Raw genomic sequence first — 20,124 nt, 5'->3', positions numbered from 1 at the left:
GGAAGTCCTCTGCTGGCCGACCGGGAAGTAGCAGAAGACTGGGCGATGGCAGCTCTGGAGGCCTCGCTCCGGGGCAGACCCGACGCCACGGTGCCCCCGCGGTAGACCGGACCAGGGTGGCGGGCTCCGGGTCCCGAGGTGACGAGCGTCGGGGGCTGAACCGGGGCTTTAGAAGGGAACCTGGGAACCCTGACAGCCCCTGTCGAAGCCGCTCCCTGACTCTGGGCTGGTAAACTGCCTTTGCCAGGGCTGCCCCGGAAACGGGTCCGCCTGGTGTCCGACCGCTCCTACAGGGAACGGCGTGGGGGAGGATTTGCCCCGTTCACTGTACCAGCAAGGCAGGTGGTAGCCCCGGACCTGGGGTTCAAGGGCTCTGATTCAACCTAACATCGCCTCCTCTCTACCACGCCAGGGATGGAGGGGTCTAAAACCTCCAGCAGCACCATGCAGGTGAGCTTCGTGTGCCAGCGTTGCAGCCAGCCCCTGAAACTGGACACGAGCTTCAAGATCCTGGATCGTGTCACCATCCAGGAGCTCACAGGTCAGGGAGACCCTTGGAAAGAGGGTGGTCAAGATCGTGGAAAGTGGGCAATTTTGGAGATGTAGGTCTTAAGGTGGCTATCTTTGTAATCTGCCACAAACTTGCTGTGAACCTAGGAAAGTCATTTCATCTCTAGGCTCCCTGTTTTGTCATCGGGAGCATGAAGGAGTTCTGACATTGTGCTTCTGAGAACTTCCTATTTTAAGGAAAGGTCCTTAGTTTTCTGCTCTTGCTGTTTCAGAGTAAAGGAATATGTATATATAATAATAAACAGTATTTGATGAGGACTTATCATATAGCAGTGCATTACATGCATTACATCATTTATCCCTGCAACAACCCCAATGGAAGAGTACAGTCATCATTTTACAGATGAGGGATTGAGGCTCAGAGAGGTTAAGTGACTTACCCAATGGCCAACAGCAGGTAAATGGAGGAACAGAGTCTAAAAATCCCAAGAAGTGAGATGAAGTTAGAGACAAAAGAAAGAAAAGACTGAATAGGTAGTTTAAGCTCTAGGGTCCAGAGTCAGCCTGCTTGGATTTAAATCATAAGTGTCATTTACTAGCTGAACGACTTTTTGCAAGTTACTTTACTTTCTTTTTTTTTTTTTTTTAAGATTTTATTTATTTATTTGACAGAGAGATAGAGAACACAAGTAGGCAGAGGGAGAGGGAGAAGCAGGCTCCCCGCAGAGCAGGGAGCCCGACGCGGGACTCGATCCCAGGACCCGGGGGATCATGACCTGAGCCGAAGGCAGACGCTTAACGACTGAGCCACCCAGGCGCCCATGTTACTTTACTTTCTAAGCCCGGGTTTCTTGGTTTCTTTATCTGTAAAAGGTAAAACGACCTCAGGGTGGTTGTAACGATCAAATATGATGAAGAACATAAGTACTTAGGGATATGCTGGGCAAATAGTACTCAAGTGTTAGCTATTATCATTGCTACCAACTTCTCTTTTTGAGTGGAATTAACTCTTTAATATGTTTTTAACCTTTTATTACAGAAAATTTCAATCATATAGTCAAGGGAATAGCATAACGAGCTCCCTCATATCCATCACCCAGCTTCAACCATAAGCCACATTCTGCCATTCTTGTGTTCTCTGTATCTTCACTCACCTCCCATCCCCATTCAATTATTTTGTTTTTTATTCTTTTTTAAAAATGTCATGCCTTTAAATGTACAAATCTTAGCTGTACATTTTTGACAAAATGGATACACTCATGTTACTCAGATCACTGGGATGTGGAAAGGTTTCATCTTCCCAGAAAGTTCCCTCGTGTTCCTTCCAAGTTACTCTGGAGGAAAGGGGATGTTAACTTTTGTTATGGGAAACTTCAGAGTATATAAGGAACCTTCACATACCCATCACCTAGCCTCGACAATTATCAGTGCATATTTAAATCATGTTTCATCTACAGCGCCATCTATTCCCCTCCCAGCCCGAATTATTTTGGAGCAAATCCCAAACATAAAAATACTGTAAATGTTTTGGTAAGTATTTTTGAAAGATAAGGTGTCTTTTTAAAAACACAATCATGGGGCGCCTGGTGGCTCAGTCATTAAGTGTCTGCCTTTGACTCAGGTCATGATCCCAGGGTCCTGGGATTGAGCCCCACATCGGGCTCCCTGCTCCGCAGGAAGCCTGCTTCTCCCTCTCCCACTTCTCCTGCTTGTGTTACCTCTCTTGCTGTCTCTCTCTCTGTCAAATAAATAAATAAAATTAAAAAAAAAAACCACAATCATGATACTACAGTGGGAAAAATTTAACAATTCCTTAATCTGATTTAATGGGGGTAAGGGGAGGAAGACAAAAGATTTATCTATGTGCAAATGGTACTTTAAGAAAAAGGTGGAGGTGGGAGTGGTGATGAGGATTTTTTTTTGTTTTCCCATACTTTCATACACACTCCAGCTTTTTTTTTTTTTTAAGGTTTTATTTATTTGACAGAGAGAGGACAAGTAGGCAGAGCAGCAGGCAGAGGCAGAGGGAGAAGCAGACTCCCCGCTGAGCGGGGAGCCTGACACGGGACTCGATCCCGGGAACCTGGGATCATGACCTGAGCCGAAGGCAGACACTTAACTGACTGAGCCACCCAGGCGCCCACACTCCAGCTTTGTTAAGACTCTTCCTAACTCTAATATTTTCCTTATCCTTAGCTCCATTACTTGCCACAGCCCAGGTGAAACCAGGAGAGACCCAAGAGGAAGAGGCTAACTCAGGAGAGGTATGCAACACTGCAATGCACACTGGGTTTCTGCAGGGTACTTGGCGCTTCAGGAGTCCCCAGCCTTTGGGATCTCTGGTTAACAAGAGATGTTCTACATGATCGGGCCACTGTGGGTCATCAGGGAGATCCTGAAGTGCACCTGAGGTCACACGATGACTGAATGAGGCATAATTAAAAAATGTGGGGAGAGGCTTTTTATTTGAAGCAGAATTACAAGCCATTATAGGTGGGAGACGAGATGATCTGTGTGTCCAGGTCATCCCAAGGCATGCCTAGTTTACATCCGTTGTCCGAGCTAATTATTAATATTCACTCCTCTCCGTTCTCAAAAGTAGCTTGGTTTGGACTAGAGTGTGATTACTCTAGCCAGAAAGGATTGTCAGTATTAGAGAACATGTCATGTTTATTTATTTAAAGATTTTTTTTTTTTTAAAGATTTTATTTATTTATTTGACAGAGAGAGATACAGCAAGAGAGGGAACACAAGCAGGGGGAGTGGGAGAGGGAGAAGCAGGTTCCCCGCAGAGCAGGGAGCCCGATGTGGGACTCGATCCCAGGACCCTGGGATCATGACCTGAGCTGAAGGCAGACGCTTAACCGACTGAGCCACCCAGGCGCCCTATTTATTTAAAGATTTTATTTGAGAGTGCATGCGCACGAGTGGGGGCGGGGAGGGCAGAAGGAGAGGGAGAAGCAGACTCTCTGCTGAGCAGGGAGCCCAATGCGGAGCTTGATCCTGGGACCCTGAGCTCATGACCTGAGCCGAAGGTAGATGCTTAACTGACCGAGCCATGCAGGCGCCCCAAACATGTCATTTTTAAACTGTGATAATGTCAGTGATAATTTTCTTTGTCAAAGGTAGATGTCGTAAGAATTTGATCATATATAAATTATATCAAAGTATCAAAAGCATATAAATTATCTACTTTGTTGTATGCCATGGCAAACTTCATTGCAATCTGATCTGGCTTTTTCCCTGTGCCGTGATTCAGGGCATTCTTTCCCCTACCCCTAACTGGTAAGTGTTGAGAAAATACAAATTTAACTACAATAGAGTATAACATAGGAGATGTTTCCCACAAAAAATCACTTGGGACTTGGGGTTTGTCTGTACCAGGGGTCCTTTCTTAGTGCACATATCCAAGGATTGGCTAGGTAACACCTATTTCTTAAGTCTCTGTGGTTTATCAAGTCCTGCAGTTGTCCATCAAGGGTAAAGCCAGATATTGCTGAGACTGTTTGGGACTCCACCTCTAAGCTGCCAGAATTCTAACGCCCTCTTATTTCCTTCCCAGGAGCCATTTCTTGAAACTCGCCAGGATGGTGTCTCTCGCCGATTCATCCCCCCAGCCAGGTGCCTACCACTCCCCAGCCCCCTGTTCCTTGCCAAAGGCCAGTAGAATTTTAATGGAACCCAGAATTGAGACCTGGAGCCAGGTGATGGAGATAAATCACCGAGCCTTTTGGCTCTTCCAGAAAAGATGTATTCTCTTATACCTGGCCCATCACTTTCCAGTATTGGTTTTCCCTGTAGCCATTCACACAGTGGGAAGGGACAGTGGCTGTCTTGATGAAGAATCAAGAAAAGTCTGAGGGAGTGAATGACTAATAAAAGAGATGGGCTCTTGAAAAGCTTTAAAATAGTAGATGTTGTTAGACGTTCAGGTTCTTAGTTGTTGATGCATGTGAAGGCTACTGGCGAGTGGTATGATATTTAAAAATGGTCTTTCCTGATTCTCCTTCCTTTTCTACTGTAGACACACACACGTGTCAGTTTTTGATGCCCCCTCTCCCTCCTTAGTCCATCCAGGCCAACCTTCGTGCTGAGTGCCCCTGTGGAAGACCAGCATGGCCTTCCCTTGGGAGAGAGGTACCCTTGGGAGGTCAGTCGGGCTAGGAGTGGGTATGCGCCTTGAGGCCCCTCAGCCGGTGCTTGAGAGTCTCTGCCACTGAACCTGCAGTAGGTGGAGGAGGCCTCTCTGCTCCCTCATGTGGCCCGTGGGCGGGGGGCTGTCTGCAGGATGATGTCTACAGAAAGTGCCAACAGCTTCACTCTGATCGGGGAGGCATCTGATGGCGGCACCATGGAGAATCTCAGCCGAAGACTGAAGGCAAGTGGGCAGTGTTGCAGCGTCCAGCGGTGGGCCTGGCTGCTAGAGCGGGTGGCCCGACAGGTCGCCTGGGGCAGGCCCTACCCTGACTCTCCCCCACCCCACACTTCCAGGTCACTGGGGACCTTTTTGACATCATGTCAGGCCAGACCGATGTGGATCACCCGCTGTGTGAGGAATGCACAGACACTCTTTTAGACCAACTGGACACTCAGCTCAACGTCACTGAAAATGAGTGTCAGAACTACAAGTGAGTGCCTCTAGAACTAGTGCCCGGAACCCGAGAGCTGTGCCTGCTCTCAGACTGCTTGGCTCTTCCCCGGGAGCTGTGCTCCACTCAGGTAAACAGCGTAACAGGTTCCCTGCGGTGAGTATATTCTGCCTGTGTCCTTGGCAGACGCTGTTTAGAGCTCTTAGAGCAGATGAATGAGGACGACAGTGAACAGCTACAGAGGGAGCTAAAGGAGCTGGCATTAGAGGAGGAGAGGCTGATCCAGGAGCTGGAAGATGTGGAAAAGAACCGCAAGATAGTGGCAGAAAATCTCGAGAAGGTCCAGGCTGAGGCTGAGAGACTGGATCAGGAGGAAGCTCAGTGAGTGGTCACCCTGTTCCTCTGTCTTCCTGGCCTCGACACTCCAGGAGGAGAAGTGGCTTCTCACGGACTGTGTCTGAGTAGTTTGTAAGCTGCAGTCACCTGCCATTTGGCAGCTTGTCTGCTCCAGATCCCACATACTGTTTCCAGGCCCTGTTTCTTGAGGGCTGTTGGGAGGGTTCTGTATGAGGGGTCCGCCTAATTAAGTGAAAAAAGCATGTCGGTTAAATAGAGAGCAGAGAAACGAGGGTTCTAGTTGCCTTTCTGCCGTGTAGGGAACTGTAAGTCAGCCACCCAACCTGGCATCCTCTGGAAAGATGAGCATGTTGGCCTACATTCGTTCCTTCCCGGCCCAAAAATTCCACTGGTGATCTTTTTTTTTTTTTTTTTTAAGATTTTATTTATTTATTTGACACAGAGACATAGCGAGAGAGGGAACACAAGCAGGGGGAGTGGGAGAGGGAGAAGCAGGCTTCCCGCTGAGCAGGGAGCCCGATGCGGGGCTCGATCCCAGGACCCCGGGATCATGACCTGAGCCGAAGGCAGACGCTTAACGACTGAGCCACCCAGGCGCCCCTCACTGGTGATCTTGACCTGAGAGAGCCCTCTATCCAGAGGAGGAGACCCAGTGTCAACACTAACTAAAGTTGGGGAAGTGATGGACAGAGAAAAAAGTTACTTTTTTCGAAGTCATGAATGAGTTCCCTTGGAAATGGTGTATGCTAACTATAAAGGACAGTTACGTGCACAGAAGTGAAGTTCTGGAAGTTCAATTACCGTCATTTCACAGAAGAAGCCACTCTTAACCCCCTCACCTCACTTTCGTAAAAGATCAGAAATACGAGAGGCGCATGGCCTTGGTTTAGGAGAGTCCTATTTTCCTCTGCCCTTTGCATATGGGCAGCTAGAATTTGAGACCTTTCTGTCCCCTGCAGACAGAACAGCTAGGGCCTGTATGTTCCTTTGAATGGGATCTGTGCCAAATGGAAAGGATGCTGTAACTAGGTCTCACCAAAACCACCAGACTAAATTGTTATGAGGGGTGGTGAGAGAGAAATTTCAGCCCCAAACCAACCGCCTTCAATGGCCACCTTGCTGCTCACAGGTATCAGAGGGAGTACAGTGAATTTAAGCGACAACAGCTGGAGCTGGACGATGAGCTGAAGAGTGTGGAAAACCAGATGCGTTATGCCCAGATGCAGCTGGACAAGCTGAAGAAAACTAATGTCTTCAATGCGACCTTCCACATCTGGTAATGCGGGCCGGAGGGTGAGGAGGGCCTGGGGAGCACTGCACACTTGCACCTTAGCTGCTGACCACTAGGCCGAGGCGGCCGCCTCCCCCGAACTCAGACTGTACACGGTCGCCCCGTCCAGGCTGCTTTTGTTCCCTGTGATGGGATAGGCACCTCTGGGGGTTGGAATTCTAGAACTTGGTGACATCCACTCCCCCAAGGAAAGGAAAAGATCTGAGCCCTCCAGTCCCACGAAAACCTTGTCATCTGCCTGGGTGCTGCCCCTAGGATCACTGATGTATTTATTCGACGTTTTGTCCATTTAACTAGTATTGCTGAGCATCTCGTACATGGCAGGCACCGTGTTAAGCACCAGAAGGGCAACAGCACACAACATGTGTTCTACCTTCTAGTTGCTTAGAATCTCGTGGAAGGGATGGGTATGTGATAGGCTGTTGTAATGCGACGTGATAACCGTGAACCTCAGGGGGGCTCTGGGGCCACATAAAGGCACTTGGCTCAGTTTGGGAAGGCCACATGGAAAGTTTGCCCCAGGCGAGGTTGATGTTGAAGCTGAGACATGAAGTGGAAGTCTGCAGGGGGGGTTGTTCCTGGTAGAGGAACGTCATGTGCAAAGAAACAGAGGAACGTGGGAGTGGTGAGTCCGGAGACCTGAAAGGAGCTTATTGTGACTGGAGATTGAGTGTAAAGGGGAGAGTGACAGGATATGAAACTGGAGAGTGACCAGTTCCCCGGGGAGCTCGTAGGCCTCATGAAGGGATTTGGGCTTCATCCAAAGGGCAGTGGAAACCACTAAAGCATTTTAGGCAGAGAGCTGACATAATTAACATTTGCGTTTGTGAATGATCCCTTCACCTGCGGAGTGGGAAGTGTTGGGGGCAGGAGGGCAGTGCCAGTGGTAAGGAGACTTGTCAGTAGGACTCTAAGCAGGAAAAGATAGAGCAGCGGCATTGAGCTTGGAAAAAAGTAGATAGATTGAAGAGATTTAGGAAGTCCAATCAAGAGAGCTTGGTGGTTTTTGAGGGGAGGGAGCAGAGAGCATTCAAGAATGATGTCCCCGTTTCTGCTTTGGCATCTGAGCACAAGGAGAGAGATGACAACTCGCGTTTGGACACGTATTTAAAGTGCCAAGTAGAGGGGCACCTGGCTGGCTCAGTCGGTAGAGCATGCGACTCTTGATCCTGGGGTCGTGAGTCCAAGCCCCACGTTGGGCATAGAGCTTACTTAAATAAGTAAATAAAGTGCCAAGTAGAGCTTAGGTATGTGAATGTGGAGATGAGGAGAGAGATTTATGTGAGGGTTTAGGTGCGAGCAGGAAGTCTCAAATTGCTGAGTGTTAAGGTCTCCCTGTATTTCCCCCCACCCTCCTGCCTTCCTCCAGGCACAGTGGACAGTTCGGCACAATCAATAACTTCCGACTGGGTCGCCTGCCCAGTGTTCCCGTGGAATGGAATGAGATCAATGCTGCCTGGGGTCAAACGGTGTTGCTGCTCCATGCCCTGGCCAATAAGATGGGTCTGAAATTTCAGAGGTAAGAAATGCCCCCCTTTCTTGGGGTGTGGCGTGTCCTTGATATAATCTGTATCTCCAGCTTGGTACTCTGCAGTGGCAGGAGCCCTTGCTCCCAACACACTGAGAGTTTTCTGTCTGTGGAGACTCCGCTTCTGATTCTCCCCCTGACGACAGGACTCTTTCCACTCATCGAGCAGCCTTTGGACTGCACGACCCGAGCTGTGGTCCCCAGCCCAGCGTCTCTAGAACCTTGGTGGTTCCTCAAGCTGTTTTCAGCTTTTGTTTTTTTCAGCCTAAACAAAACCTACACGTACCAATGAAAGGCCCCCAGACGATTATATAATAAATGTAGTTCGTTCAGTAAACAACATCTTTTAAACACGGAGTCTATGGGGAGATGAGAGAGAGGGGTGGGAATAATAAAAGTAGCCCTTGGGTAGGATGAAGCCTGAAAATCACTGGGTTATAACATTCCAGTAATCACTTTAGCAGGAGTCCTGTATCCATCTCCACGTGCATCTCCATTTTAGGTATCGACTTGTTCCCTATGGAAACCATTCGTATCTGGAGTCTCTGACAGACAAATCTAAGGTATTCCGGGAAGCCCCATTTTCAGTGCAATGCAGAATCCTTGTACCTCCTGACGGAATGGTTTACTTTTGATAATAGCATTTCTTAGTTTCTTTCTTCGAGGTGTCTCGTGATCCCATGTCTTGTTGAATGTCTTGTCTAGGTCAGGATTAGCTCTTCGGGGCCTGGAGACACAAAGTAGGTTTTTACAATCCGTTGAAAAGGGCTAAGGGCAGACCAGAGGAGGAGGTGTATGTAGGGTGGGAAAGGAATCACTGCGAGATTGTTTAATCCACTTCCAGTGATGCTGAAGCAGACTAGGAGCCTCACATGGGCCCGAGTTGGCTGTTTCCAGCGCAGTACAGACAGAACATGACTCGAGAGGTTGCTGGGCTTGGGAACAGTCTCTGGTAGCCTGTCTCGGTGCCATCCCCTTAGCTGGTTCTCTCTCTTCTTGGGCAGGAGCTGCCGTTATATTGCTCTGGGGGGTTGCGGTTTTTCTGGGACAACAAGTTTGACCATGCCATGGTGGCTTTCCTGGACTGTGTGCAGCAGTTCAAAGAAGAGGTAGAGAAAGGCGAGACCCGTTTTTGTCTTCCTTACAGGTCAGTACCCCCTAATGCTGAATGAACCTGGAGTAGGACCAAATTGAGCAGAATTGAAGGGACAGTAAGAATGGAAGCAAAACATAGTGTAAATGGTGGGAAAGCAGAAAATGCTGCAAAATCACATGACGCTGGTGGGCAGAGACGGATGCAACGCTCTGAGCAGGACCGAATGTGACCGCCTGGTCCCTGAGAAGAAAGAATATTCTCTTCGGTGCTTTGGGGGGGATTTTCTTAGCACAGAGCTCAAATCGGCTCTCTGATTTCAGGAAGCTTTTTCCCTTAAGCCCTTGGAAATAGACAGGAATGCTTCCTTTGGTCAAATTTTGTAGGAGCCCAGTGATAGAAGGAGACCTTAGTTCAAGAGGGTGAGGCCGAGCTGCTTCTGCCACCCCAAAACAAAGCATTTCTATTCTTCTGCCTCCCTTCTCTCCCCATGAGTTCAGGGATGCCTAGGAAAACAGTCAGGAGTACTGTAACCCCCACGTGCCCTCTGCCCCAGGCTTCTCATTTGTTTGGGTGTGTGTCCTGTCCCTGTACTCGGCAATGACAATGAGGCTCTTGTGACAGCCTTCTTGATGTTTGGCTTTCAAGCAAATCCAAAATACACTACCATTCCTGGCCAAGAGTTCTTTAATAGGTAAAATGACGCGAATGGTCCCATGATCACGTCCCTGCCCGTTTGCCGGAACGGACTTAACTCGGGTCTCAGTTGCTAACGAGCTCTGCTGTGTTCACCTGCAGGATGGATGTGGAGAAGGGCAAGATTGAAGACACAGGAGGAAGTGGCGGCTCCTATTCGATCAAAACGCAGTTTAACTCTGAGGAACAGTGGACAAAAGCTCTCAAGTTCATGCTGACGAATCTTAAGTGGGGGCTTGCTTGGGTGTCCTCACAGTTTTATAACAAATGACTTTTTTTTTCCTTAGGGAAATGTTTGCCTTAAAGGCTTTAAATTTTGTTTTGTTTGCAAAGAGAAAAAATGTTTTAAATTAAATTCGGGTACTATTAAACAGCACATGTTTACAATACCAAAAAAGAAAAAAAATTCACAAAAGCCACTTTATTTTAGGGTATCATGTGACAGATAGTTTCCAGAGCTACCAGCCTTTGTCATAGTTTTGACTCTTAACCCCATACCTTCCTTGCCCTCTCTCCCCTCAAAACAACTAATTTAAATTTGCTTTTGTTGTTGTTGTTGTTGTTAACTGAGTTGAATTGAGATTGATGTGTTTTCATTGGGTTTTATCTCTCTCAACTTCCTGCACTTACAATATGAACTAGAAACTTTTTTTTTTTTAAGATTTTATTTAGTCATTTGACAGAGAGAGACACAGCAAGAGAGGGAACACAAGCAGGGGGAGTGGGAGTGGGAGAGGGAGAAGCAGGCTTCCCGCGGAACAGGGAGCCCCATGCGGGACTCAATCCCAGGACCCCGGGATCATGACCTGAGCCGGACGCAGATGCTTAACAACTGAGCCACCCAGGCGCCCCATGAACTAGAAACTTCTGTCTCCACTGAGACAACGAGATGTGTGAGACGTACACTTGGATAACGTGAGAAAGTGACACATAAGCTTTGGTCACCAGGTGGTGTGATTGGAAGCTTGAAATTTAACACTTGTCCTTTCTCAGTTCTCGTGCTGACTGCCTATTCTGCTCTCTGTTAAAAATATGAAATGGTGTTTGATATTGTCTGAGACATTATGGAAAGATTTAATTATTTGTAATAAAAGATTTACTGCAGTCTGATAACTGCCCAGAGGTGCGCTGTTGGGTTTTTTGTTGACTAAGATAGAGTACTTTATATGCTGGGAGTATTGAGTTCAAGTGCAAGTATGTGGAAATCCTGTCGAAACATGTTTAGAGATGGATTAGTGTTAGTTTTAAAAAAGACTCGTGGAAATAGTCAGCTGTAGAGGAAGCCCCGTTTGTGTACATCTCAAAGACAGAACAGAGATGTTAAGCTAACTTTAAGGGGAAATAAAGGCTGCCTCCTTGATGCTCAGTCAAGGTCACCCAAACAGTCCCAGTTTTCAGGCCCCTGGTTAATACTAATTTCCATGTCTGGTGTTCTCTCTCAATGAAATGAACAGTTAAGGAAAAGCTATAAATATCTTGTTAAACAAAAACGAACCAACTTCACTAATGTTCTGTCTCCTCCCAGCTCCTTGACATTTTCAGTCTGATTCGGCAAAAAGGACATGCTTGTCAACTTTAACTCTTTCTCTGACGCAGAAAAAGGAGCATGGAGTTGGAATACAAAACTTAGTTCAAAAGATACTCGGAACTTTTGTCCCAAGTCTGAGAGTAAACAAAAGGAGGGCTGAGTGCCGTGACGGAAGACTGCTTCTACTCGGTGCCTTGAGTGCGCCTCATGTGTTGGAGGAGGCGGTGGCCCTCAGGGCTCTGGCCTCCAGGTGGGGGGGAACAGGCTGCTGTCGCCCCGGAGTGTTGGCTCCCACGCTGTGAGTCAGGATTGCATAAGAGAACTCAGCAATGCTTTCCAAGGCAATGCCAGTGATGCTCTGCAAATGCCCCACAACCTTCAGAGACAGACAGATTTAGTATTACTACACAATCTCAGCATGTTTTAGCGTACAGAGAGGCACGATGCTTGGGCTGTTCTCTCACGCCAGATGTAAATTTTTTTGTTTCTCTGCGTTTACAGAGAAGATTAAATCCAGATCCAGTGTTTGCCAATGGCCAGATGACATTAGGATCCCTTTACCCTGATAGTGTTAGCCTGGAAAGTTTCTGCTAGACAGTTCATTTCTAGAGATAAGATCTGTGAAATATGATGAGGGCATTTGGGCCTAGACATTGTCTTCTATTGGGGAGGATATACTTACTGGACCTGAACATAACAGTGGGTTATCATCAGAAAGGGAAAGGAACAAGCTGAACGTGATCCTCCATTTCCAGTTCCACAAGGGGAAAACTGGAGAGCGCTTTTCAGACCTACCCTAGTGTTTCCTCCCCCAAATCCTGCTTATTCATCCTCATGCTGGGTCTCGATTTATTTTTTACAAGTTGTCTTCTCTTTTCCTTTAACCGATGGGAGAATGCTTTCTATTAAGTGAATTCTGATCATGCCAGTCCTGCTCAGTGGTGCGCACCTGGCTCCAACACTCGTGGTTTTGGATGAAAGCACTCGCTGCAATGATTCCTACTGCCAGCAGCATGAAGTCTTCCTTCACTGAAACAAACTTTTCCCTGAGAGATTAAAACCATATTAATTTTGGAGCTTGAGTGGAACTTCATCTTCCAAATCCTAGGGCCATGGGACTTCAACTATGAGTTGTTTTTGTTGATCATCTTGGACTTTTTTAGATATGGAAGGAAATGGCTAATTGGCCCCCTCCCCTAACCCACCTGGGATCCTGACTGGTTTATCTGCCTTTGTTGTCCCATCTGTCTCCCTAACAAATGTAACTGCAACTGTGAGCCTTTTTAGCAGTCTGACTTTACAGTAATCAAACACTTTTGTCCAAGTCGCCACCCTGTGACTGGCTTTTTTTCCTAAGCGGTAAAAGGCAGTTTAGTAATCTCAAATCGAAGCAGAAGTAAAGGAGGAACTATGAAAAAGAAAGTATGTTAATTACCTGCAGTCATTTAAATTTAAAAGCAAAATCCTTTTGGGTTTGTGCTGATTGGGCTCAGTCATCTGCATCTAAGCAACATACTGGGAGTTCATTAAAACTGGGTAACCTGCGCAGGTTATCTGTGGACTGGATGCCTTATTGGGTAAATTCCATTCCCGTGGTATGTTCTCAAGGTGTGCTCCTAACTCGCTGTTTCTGGAAGAAGCCTACCCTAAAGGAGTTGCCTTACCCTTGCAGCTGACTGGGTACGGAGTTTTCAATCGAAGCCCTCAGCAGGCTATCGTATATGGGTTCGTGCAGGAGATAGACAAGGTCGAGCAGGGTCAGGCAGGTTGCGTGCAGCTGTGTGGCCGGGACCAAGCAGCCATTGTATCCTAGATGGGGTATGGGCATGGCAAAGAGTGGTAAGTGGGTCCTCTCTGAGCATAATCACCACTGACATGTGACAAAGCTCTTGAGCTAATGTGTTCTACTGTAGGAAACCTCTTTAGTTGGAGGTCAATTTCAAAGGATAAAGGGAGAGATAGAGAAATCTCCACCTGCCGTGTATATATAATTAGAGTATATTTGTTTGTTCCCCTCTTATCTCATGCCTCTCTAGAAAATCACCTCTTTGATCCTGCAATAAGAGAGTGCCTAGTGAGTCCAAATAGAAGCCAGGTGCTGAGACCTGAATTTCCTTCCCTGACAGGTACCAGACTCCGTCATCCCAGGCTTCCTGCTGTTTCTCATCAGCGGGTTCTGCCCACTGCTTCCAAGCCCCTGAGCACATTCTTATTGCCTTCTATGGAAGATTCCAACCCACATCCCCTGACACACTTAATACAGTACCTAAAACCTCCAGAAGCATCTCCACATATGCCAGGGGAGTGGGCAGATTGATTTGGAAGTTCAGGGACTTCAAAACATCAAGCTCTGACTCCAGCAGTTCTTCTTTAGTGTGCACATACCCTAGAGACTGGAGGAAATTCAGGACTGTAACGTTGCTGATAATCTGAGCAAAGAAAAACAAAACAGTGAGAGGGAGAGAGAGAAGGGTGTCAGACTAAAGGTCACACATCTTGGCATGGCATACAAAGCTTTTCACAATCCAGCCCATGCCTTCATCGCGTCTTCTCTCTTGGCAATTGCCCCTCACGCCCCACGCTTGTCATATAGGATTACTTGCAGTTCCCGAGCCCGTCCAGTTCTCCAAGCCCGTACACGTGCTGCTTCCTGTGTCTGGACCCTCCCTCTCCTCTCTCCCTGCTTTCCTGAACTCCTCTCCCTCTTTCTTAGCATCCACCCATCTCCTACCCACGCCTACCTACCCCCTTCAAGAAGTCATTTTCTCTAAATACACTTCCTTGACTTTCCAAGGCCGCAGACGTACACTACACTAATCGGAGCACCCTCCCACATTATTTGCCTGTGTGTCTTCTCCCATTGGATAATAGATTCCTTGAGTGCGCAGGCAATATTTTTACTTGTTGTACCCATGGCACCTAGTGCAGCCTCTGGCCATAGAAGACAGTGAATCTTTGTTGCGGGAATGGTATTTTACCATACAGGCAGTGGGTAGGGGCATGGAAACATTTTATCCTCTATAAATGTAACAGTTTGTCTTTAATACTGATACGCCTGTTGGCAATTCAGGCACCTTACGTAAACTGTCCTTGAGTCCAAGGGGAGGAAAGGTGACCTGTATAAATGATGGCATCTGTCCAGCAATTACACTTTGGGAACATAACTTCAGGCTATTTAAAAACTGCCTCTGTGTGACTGTGTATGTGTGTGTGTGTGTGTGTGTGTGTGTGCGTGTAGGAGGTGTGCTTATTTAGGAAGCATAATTGCACTCTGGAATTTCCACAGGAGTAGTAACACCTAGCTTAGGAGGAGGTTTCTCACAGTTGCCTGTGGACGAGCTGGTTTCTGCTAACACTCAGGTGCCCAGGAGGGACCCCAGCTCCTTACTTTGTAGTGGAAGGAAAGTTTGCTTGCCAGTTGAACACATGACACAAGACGCAGGATAAACTTGTTGAAAAGCTGCTCTTTCAGAGCTTTCCAATTCTGAGCCTCCTTCTTCTCTCTCAGCTGGATCGTGGCTTGCCTGTTCATATTCTCTGCCTGCTTAACCATAAACCTATAAGGAAGGGAAGGGGAGAGTAAACAATCCACACTCATCAAACTAAAGGGAGTTTGTGCTGCAAACTATGGGGTATCTCCTCCTCTCCAATCTCAGTCCCTGGCTGAGAAATGGACATTTGCAAGTAATAGAGGGTGCCAAACCAGGTCTCGCACTAAAGGGCGACTGTACTTTTTTTTCTTTTTTAAGATTTTTAAGAGTACATTAGTCCTTCTGAGAGGTACCACTCACAAAGGCCTATGCTCAGTGTTTTACCTTTCTAGGATTTCTACAGCCTGGTAGCTCACGGATTTCTCCAGACACCATTGTTCAGACAGGAGAAAAACAAACTCTGGCAAAACAAGAAAGAAGAGAGTAACTCACAAGGTGCAACCAAAACCACTCTGAACTCCTGGCATCGTGTAAAAGCCATGATGGGGCCAAGGGAAGAGGGTCAGGGGGTGAGAAAGGAGACTGAAACAACACAAGCTGAGCTGAGTTCCCTTTCCTGCCAACAGGCAGATCAGAGGCACGAAAAGGAGGCTGACCGAGCGCCAAAGACAAGGGCTTACCAAGCCCCCTCAGTGACCCTTGAGCCTTCCTGTGGGTCTCAGCTGATAAAAGGCTTGGCCAGCTACACACAAACATACCAGCTGGTCGAGCTGGCCTCTACACCATGCTGGGAACCTCCAGCTTCAAGGGAGAATCTTGGATGGATAAAAACCGTAACCCGTATATTGTTTTCAGTGGAATGTTGACAGGAACGGAAAAGTCCCTCCTGGAGCTTCAATATTCTTTATAACACTGTTTGTTTAGTAACCACCCTCTGGAGACCTCCCGTCGCTTTACAAACACGATTCACCTTACAGCGGACACCATCTCCCCACCACCGGTTTGTTGGGTAAATCCGTGGTGGCTGAGCCTCTCCCCAGGAGCACGTTTGTTACTGTGGAGTGGCTTGTTTTGAAGAAATAGCCCCTAAATCAGGGAACATAGCCCACTTTGGGGTGGGGGGGCACAGTCACTGGGGAAGTGGGAAGGGCAAGATACCTTGGCAAGATCTTAGGCCGCCTCTGTTTCTCTTTGAAAGAACAGCCCCAGATAGAATTTTATTTAGTTTGCAATATCATTAGAGGGTGGAAACAAGGGTAAATGTTACTTCTCAACAAAGGAAGCTCCTGTAGAACGTGGGACTTTTAGCACCGATCAGTAAAGAATTACGCATGGTCAAATGACCATGTGTCTTCAGAGAAAATTTGACTTTCTTAGGCACGTAGAAGTCATGCTAGCACAAAGCTGAACAGTCTATTTGACACACGTTATACGTATGTACAAAACCTTACTGTTACAGAAACTAAAGCCCTGCTAGCAGTGCCCAATGCAGAAGATAATTAGTTTAAGCAATTAAGCAAAGTATCCTAGAACACATAATTATGTGTTATTAGTCCTTTCATTTGCTGGAGTTTAGACCTTATTTCTGTTTTGTTTGTGTGTGAGTATATGGTTTGGTTTTGGTTTGGTTTGGGTCTGAATTATCTGGGCGATTGTTTCTATTTTCTAGTTTAATTTGCCAAGAAAACTGAGCTAGGGTTAGGTGCAATGGATGATGATTATGCCTCCCCTCCCTACCGGCTCTCCCTCCTGCACTACAAACACCCATCTGTTAACTGAAAGACCCTCCCCTTCTATCCTCTTAAGCTAGGGCTCTTTTATCTCCTTAGTTTCCATCACTGTTAACTTTCTTGAAAGCCTGGCTTAAACCTGCTGCTTCCACTTCCTCATGAATTCCTGAATGTTCTGTAGTTTGCCTTCTACTTTTCCCAACTTGCTAAAACAATGATCTCAAAGGCCAGCAAATATGTCCAAATTATTAAATAGCATCACCCTTTTGCAACCTTTATTCCGTCGTTCATATCCTTGAGGCATGTGAAACTGCCGACCATCATCCTTCTGGAAACTCTCTTGGCTTCCAAAGGTGTCTTGGTTCTATTCCTCCCTCCCCAACCATATTTTTAGTTCCCTTCATGACTCTTCTTCCTACTCCAATTGCCTGAACACAAAATGTCTCCCAGGGAACTGTCTTTGACTTGCTTCTCTTTTCTCCCTCTCAGACTCATTCTCTGTCAGTTTTATGAAGATACCTCCTAAACCTTTGTCTCTAGTTCTGACCTCTCTTCTGACTTATTTTTTAAACAGCTCACTAGAGACCCTCCTTTAGATGTTCTACAAGCACTTGAAACTCAGTAGATCCAAAAACCAAAGCTGTTCCTTTCCCAAACAACGGTCACATTTCCTCCTGTTCTCTTTTTTAAATGAATGTGTTTCTCTCAATGGCACCACTATACTCCCATTTTCCTAGGCTCAACCCTTTGGCATGGTCATCTTTGCCTTCTTCACCTCTTAAATTCATCCATTGCAGAGCCCCAGATTTTACCTCTGAAATGTTTTTAATCCATCCTCCCTTGTCATTCCCTCTGCCCTATTGCCTAAATTACTGACACAGACTCCACTGGTCTACCTCCCTGCTACCTGTCTCTACTCCAACAAACCATTCTTTACATCACAGCCAACATATTTTCTAGGGCAAAGGCTAAAGTCACATCACTCCCATATTTGAAAACCTTCAATGCCTTCTTGTTTCCCTACTAAGCTACATATAAACTCCTCCCCTTGGCATTCCACACGGAATGTCTCCAAACTACTTTTCTGGTCCTAATTTCAACTATTCTTCCACATGCTCCGGACAACCTGGACTTAAACACTGTACCCACACTCACCCCAAGCTTCTCTATTTCCATGGAATCATACCCTTTTGGTAGGAATGCTGTCCCTCTCCTCCACCTTCACCAACCAAAATGTCATCCTTCCTCGAGGTCTACCTTAATTCTTCCTGCCCTCGCCTCCCCCTATCACTCCTTTCAAACCCCATAAAAGCTTCTTTTATCTGGTATGTCACTCATCTAACCGTCCTTGAACCTAGTCATTTCCAGACTTGTTCTAATAGCCTCCAAAGCAGGGGCTGAATCTCCGTTCTGTCCCGCTCTCCCAAGGGGTGTGGAGAAGCACTCTGTACGGGTTGAAACCAAGGGTGGGGTGTCGGTGGATCTCCTTCCTCACTCCATTCCCTGTACCTGGCATCTAGTAGTTACTAACAACACTTATTTGAATGAATAAGGTCAACTGAATCTCCAGGTTGGTGCCTCAAAGTCTCCCATGAAACCGGTTCCCCAGCCCTGCGTCCACACCCACGATCCGGGTCTCCCTGAAGCTGCCCATCCGGCCGGCAGCCTCCTGCACGGCTTGCTCATTCTGCTGCGCCAGGTGGAGCAGAGCGTCTTCTATCGTCTCTGTGGCCACAGCCCCGAACTGAAAGTCACTGAGGGAGGCCAATCTTGACCTCACAGGTCTGTCCATTTTCAGAAGCCTTTGGGGACACCTGGACGGCTCACTGGATCCATAAACCGACCCCCTTAGCTTCACTCCAGAACCTTTTGCCTTCTGTGTGCTTGTCTTCACCTCAAGTGTGAGGAAAACCCAATTCCCACCGCGGCCTCGAGCCCTCCACAGCCTTTTCCCGCCCCAACGGCCGCGAACCCCCTCAGCCAATCAGAAAGCTCGGCCGCTTGCCCCCCTCCCCCTCCCCCCCCGGCTCTTCCCCTAAGGCCAAGAGCCGCCCTCGCTTCGAGAAAGAAAACGCGGACTACAACTCCCAGCGTCCCCTGCTCCGGCCCAGGACTGCTGTTCCCAGCAAGCCTCGCGCCCTGCGATTAAGAAGGGCGGAGCGGCAACATGGCAACCCCGGGTGCTGGTGACCCTCTCCATGCTAAGAGCGGAAAGGCCCCTGTGGCTCAGCGCATCGACCCAACTCGGGAGAAGCTGACTCCCGAGCAGCTGCAATTCATGCGGCAGGTGCAGCTCGCCCAGTGGCAGAAGAGTCTGCCACAGCGGCGGACCCGGAACATCGTGACCGGCCTGGGCATCGGGGCCCTGGTGTTAGCTATTTGTATCCGTCCAGGCTGTAGGCTCAGGAGATGGCATAGGGGGGCAGGAGAAGGGGAGCAGAGGCGCGTAGTAGGGCAGTGTAGGGGTGCTAAAAAGAGCCCGAGCTGTGAAAGTCGTGGCCATTTCTGATGCCGAGCCAAGCGTTTAATGTATCTTAGTCATTTTAAAATGCTCTTTTGATATGACTTAATAATAACGGCATCGGGGTCGTGGCTCAGAAAAGCAGAGGGCAGAAGATCGAGCCACTAATTTGGGAGGGTGAGAGAGTAACAAGGGTGGTGGAGAAAGTCTGGGAAAAGGCAATATGCATACTCCGAGAGATTTCCTGAACCCACTTCCCCAGATGGCTACACCTTCTATTCCGTGTCCCAGGAGCGTTTCCTAGACGAGCTGGAGGATGAAGCCAAAGCTGCCCGAGCCCGAGCCCTGGCGAGGGCATCAGGCCCCTGAACCGGATGGGCACTGCACGTCTCCAACCTGCTGGAGCCCCTTCACATGGTGGATGATGCCCCATGACCCTGTCGGAATCGAAGCCTGCACACAGCATCGTTGGCCTCGACCTTGGACGATGATTGAGCCCAAGAATTTTTTGCATTTGTCCAGGTCAAGGGAATATTGCCCACTTTACACAAACTGTGTCCAGTCACTGAGCCCTTCTTGTATTTTGTTTCTTTTGAGAGTTATATGACCTTGGCTTTTCTCAGGATTTCTGACTTTGTGGTTTACCCTCTTTACCTCCCAGGGGCTTAGCTGTTGTGGATGTGGCAGCTCTGTGTAGTGTTGGAGCCTAAAGTGGGAAAGATGGAGTTAGGTTGAGAATAATAAACTGAGTCACCTCTCTTGGAGCCAGATGAGTGTGTTCAGGCTGAGGGATGGCATGACTATGCTGGAAAGCATCATGGGCAGTAGCTGCAGCAGTGGTATTGCCCCAGGGAGCTGTAAATGTTTAACTAGAATTACTTTTCCCGTGAGATCTTTCCACCTGATTTAA

General features: G+C 47.7%; 3 protein-coding genes across 4 annotated transcripts; 2 read left to right on the top strand and 1 right to left on the bottom strand.

Annotated features, from left to right (window-relative positions):
• Nucleotides 1–10,778, top strand: BECN1 (beclin 1). 2 transcript variants are annotated; one of them, XM_032396618.1, is made up of 12 exons: nt 1–138; nt 413–541; nt 2,707–2,774; nt 4,073–4,131; nt 4,798–4,888; nt 5,002–5,138; nt 5,286–5,480; nt 6,586–6,732; nt 8,117–8,266; nt 8,778–8,838; nt 9,280–9,422; nt 10,167–10,778. In XM_032396618.1, exons 2-12 carry the CDS (start codon nt 415–417, stop codon nt 10,333–10,335), a joined length of 1,347 nt encoding a protein of 448 aa, XP_032252509.1. In that variant the 5' UTR covers nt 1–138; nt 413–414; the 3' UTR covers nt 10,336–10,778. The 2 variants fall into 2 exon arrangements, with proteins under 2 accessions (XP_032252509.1, XP_032252510.1); XM_032396619.1 differs by having other exon boundaries at nt 5–138; nt 4,579–4,888.
• A 1,019-nt stretch (nt 10,779–11,797) lies between these two features.
• Nucleotides 11,798–18,545, bottom strand: CNTD1 (cyclin N-terminal domain containing 1). Its single transcript, XM_032396404.1, has 7 exons — nt 18,377–18,545; nt 15,408–15,483; nt 14,981–15,149; nt 13,859–14,021; nt 13,257–13,401; nt 12,542–12,638; nt 11,798–11,968 (listed from the first exon to the last, which is right to left on the bottom strand). The coding sequence occupies exons 1-7, from the start codon at nt 18,543–18,545 to the stop codon at nt 11,798–11,800; spliced, it is 990 nt and encodes a 329-aa protein (XP_032252295.1).
• Nucleotides 18,546–18,898: 353 nt separating this feature from the next.
• LOC116626984 (cytochrome c oxidase assembly factor 3 homolog, mitochondrial) lies at nt 18,899–19,982 on the top strand. The gene is made up of 2 exons (XM_032396602.1): nt 18,899–19,134; nt 19,477–19,982. The coding sequence occupies exons 1-2, from the start codon at nt 18,921–18,923 to the stop codon at nt 19,581–19,583; spliced, it is 321 nt and encodes a 106-aa protein (XP_032252493.1). The 5' UTR covers nt 18,899–18,920; the 3' UTR covers nt 19,584–19,982.
• Nucleotides 19,983–20,124: the final 142 nt, after the last annotated feature.

Source organism: Phoca vitulina, unplaced genomic scaffold (genome assembly GCF_004348235.1).
Source record: "Phoca vitulina isolate PV1807 unplaced genomic scaffold, GSC_HSeal_1.0 scaffold92, whole genome shotgun sequence".
In the NCBI taxonomy this organism is placed as follows: domain Eukaryota; kingdom Metazoa; phylum Chordata; class Mammalia; order Carnivora; family Phocidae; genus Phoca; species Phoca vitulina.
This window is presented reverse-complemented; position numbering and strand designations above follow the sequence as displayed.

What these genes read in the sequence shown, in the direction of transcription:
- CNTD1 (XM_032396404.1), bottom strand. Translation starts at nt 18,545, where the DNA reads ATGGACAGACCTGTGAGGTCAAGATTGGCCTCCCTCAGTGACTTTCAG. An exon ending in GATGCTTCTGGAGGTTTTAG is followed by an intron (nt 13,402 to 13,858) that starts GTACTGTATTAA and finishes TACCCCATCTAG; the next exon opens with GATACAATGGCTGCTTGGTC. An exon ending in ACCACGAGTGTTGGAGCCAG is followed by an intron (nt 11,969 to 12,541) that starts GTGCGCACCACT and finishes CTGTCTCTGAAG; the next exon opens with GTTGTGGGGCATTTGCAGAG.
- BECN1 (XM_032396618.1), top strand. Translation starts at nt 415, where the DNA reads ATGGAGGGGTCTAAAACCTCCAGCAGCACCATGCAGGTGAGCTTCGTG. An exon ending in AATGCGACCTTCCACATCTG is followed by an intron (nt 6,733 to 8,116) that starts GTAATGCGGGCC and finishes GCCTTCCTCCAG; the next exon opens with GCACAGTGGACAGTTCGGCA. An exon ending in CGTTTTTGTCTTCCTTACAG is followed by an intron (nt 9,423 to 10,166) that starts GTCAGTACCCCC and finishes GTTCACCTGCAG; the next exon opens with GATGGATGTGGAGAAGGGCA.
- LOC116626984 (XM_032396602.1), top strand. Translation starts at nt 18,921, where the DNA reads ATGGCAACCCCGGGTGCTGGTGACCCTCTCCATGCTAAGAGCGGAAAG. An exon ending in GGCCCTGGTGTTAGCTATTT is followed by an intron (nt 19,135 to 19,476) that starts GTATCCGTCCAG and finishes CCACTTCCCCAG; the next exon opens with ATGGCTACACCTTCTATTCC.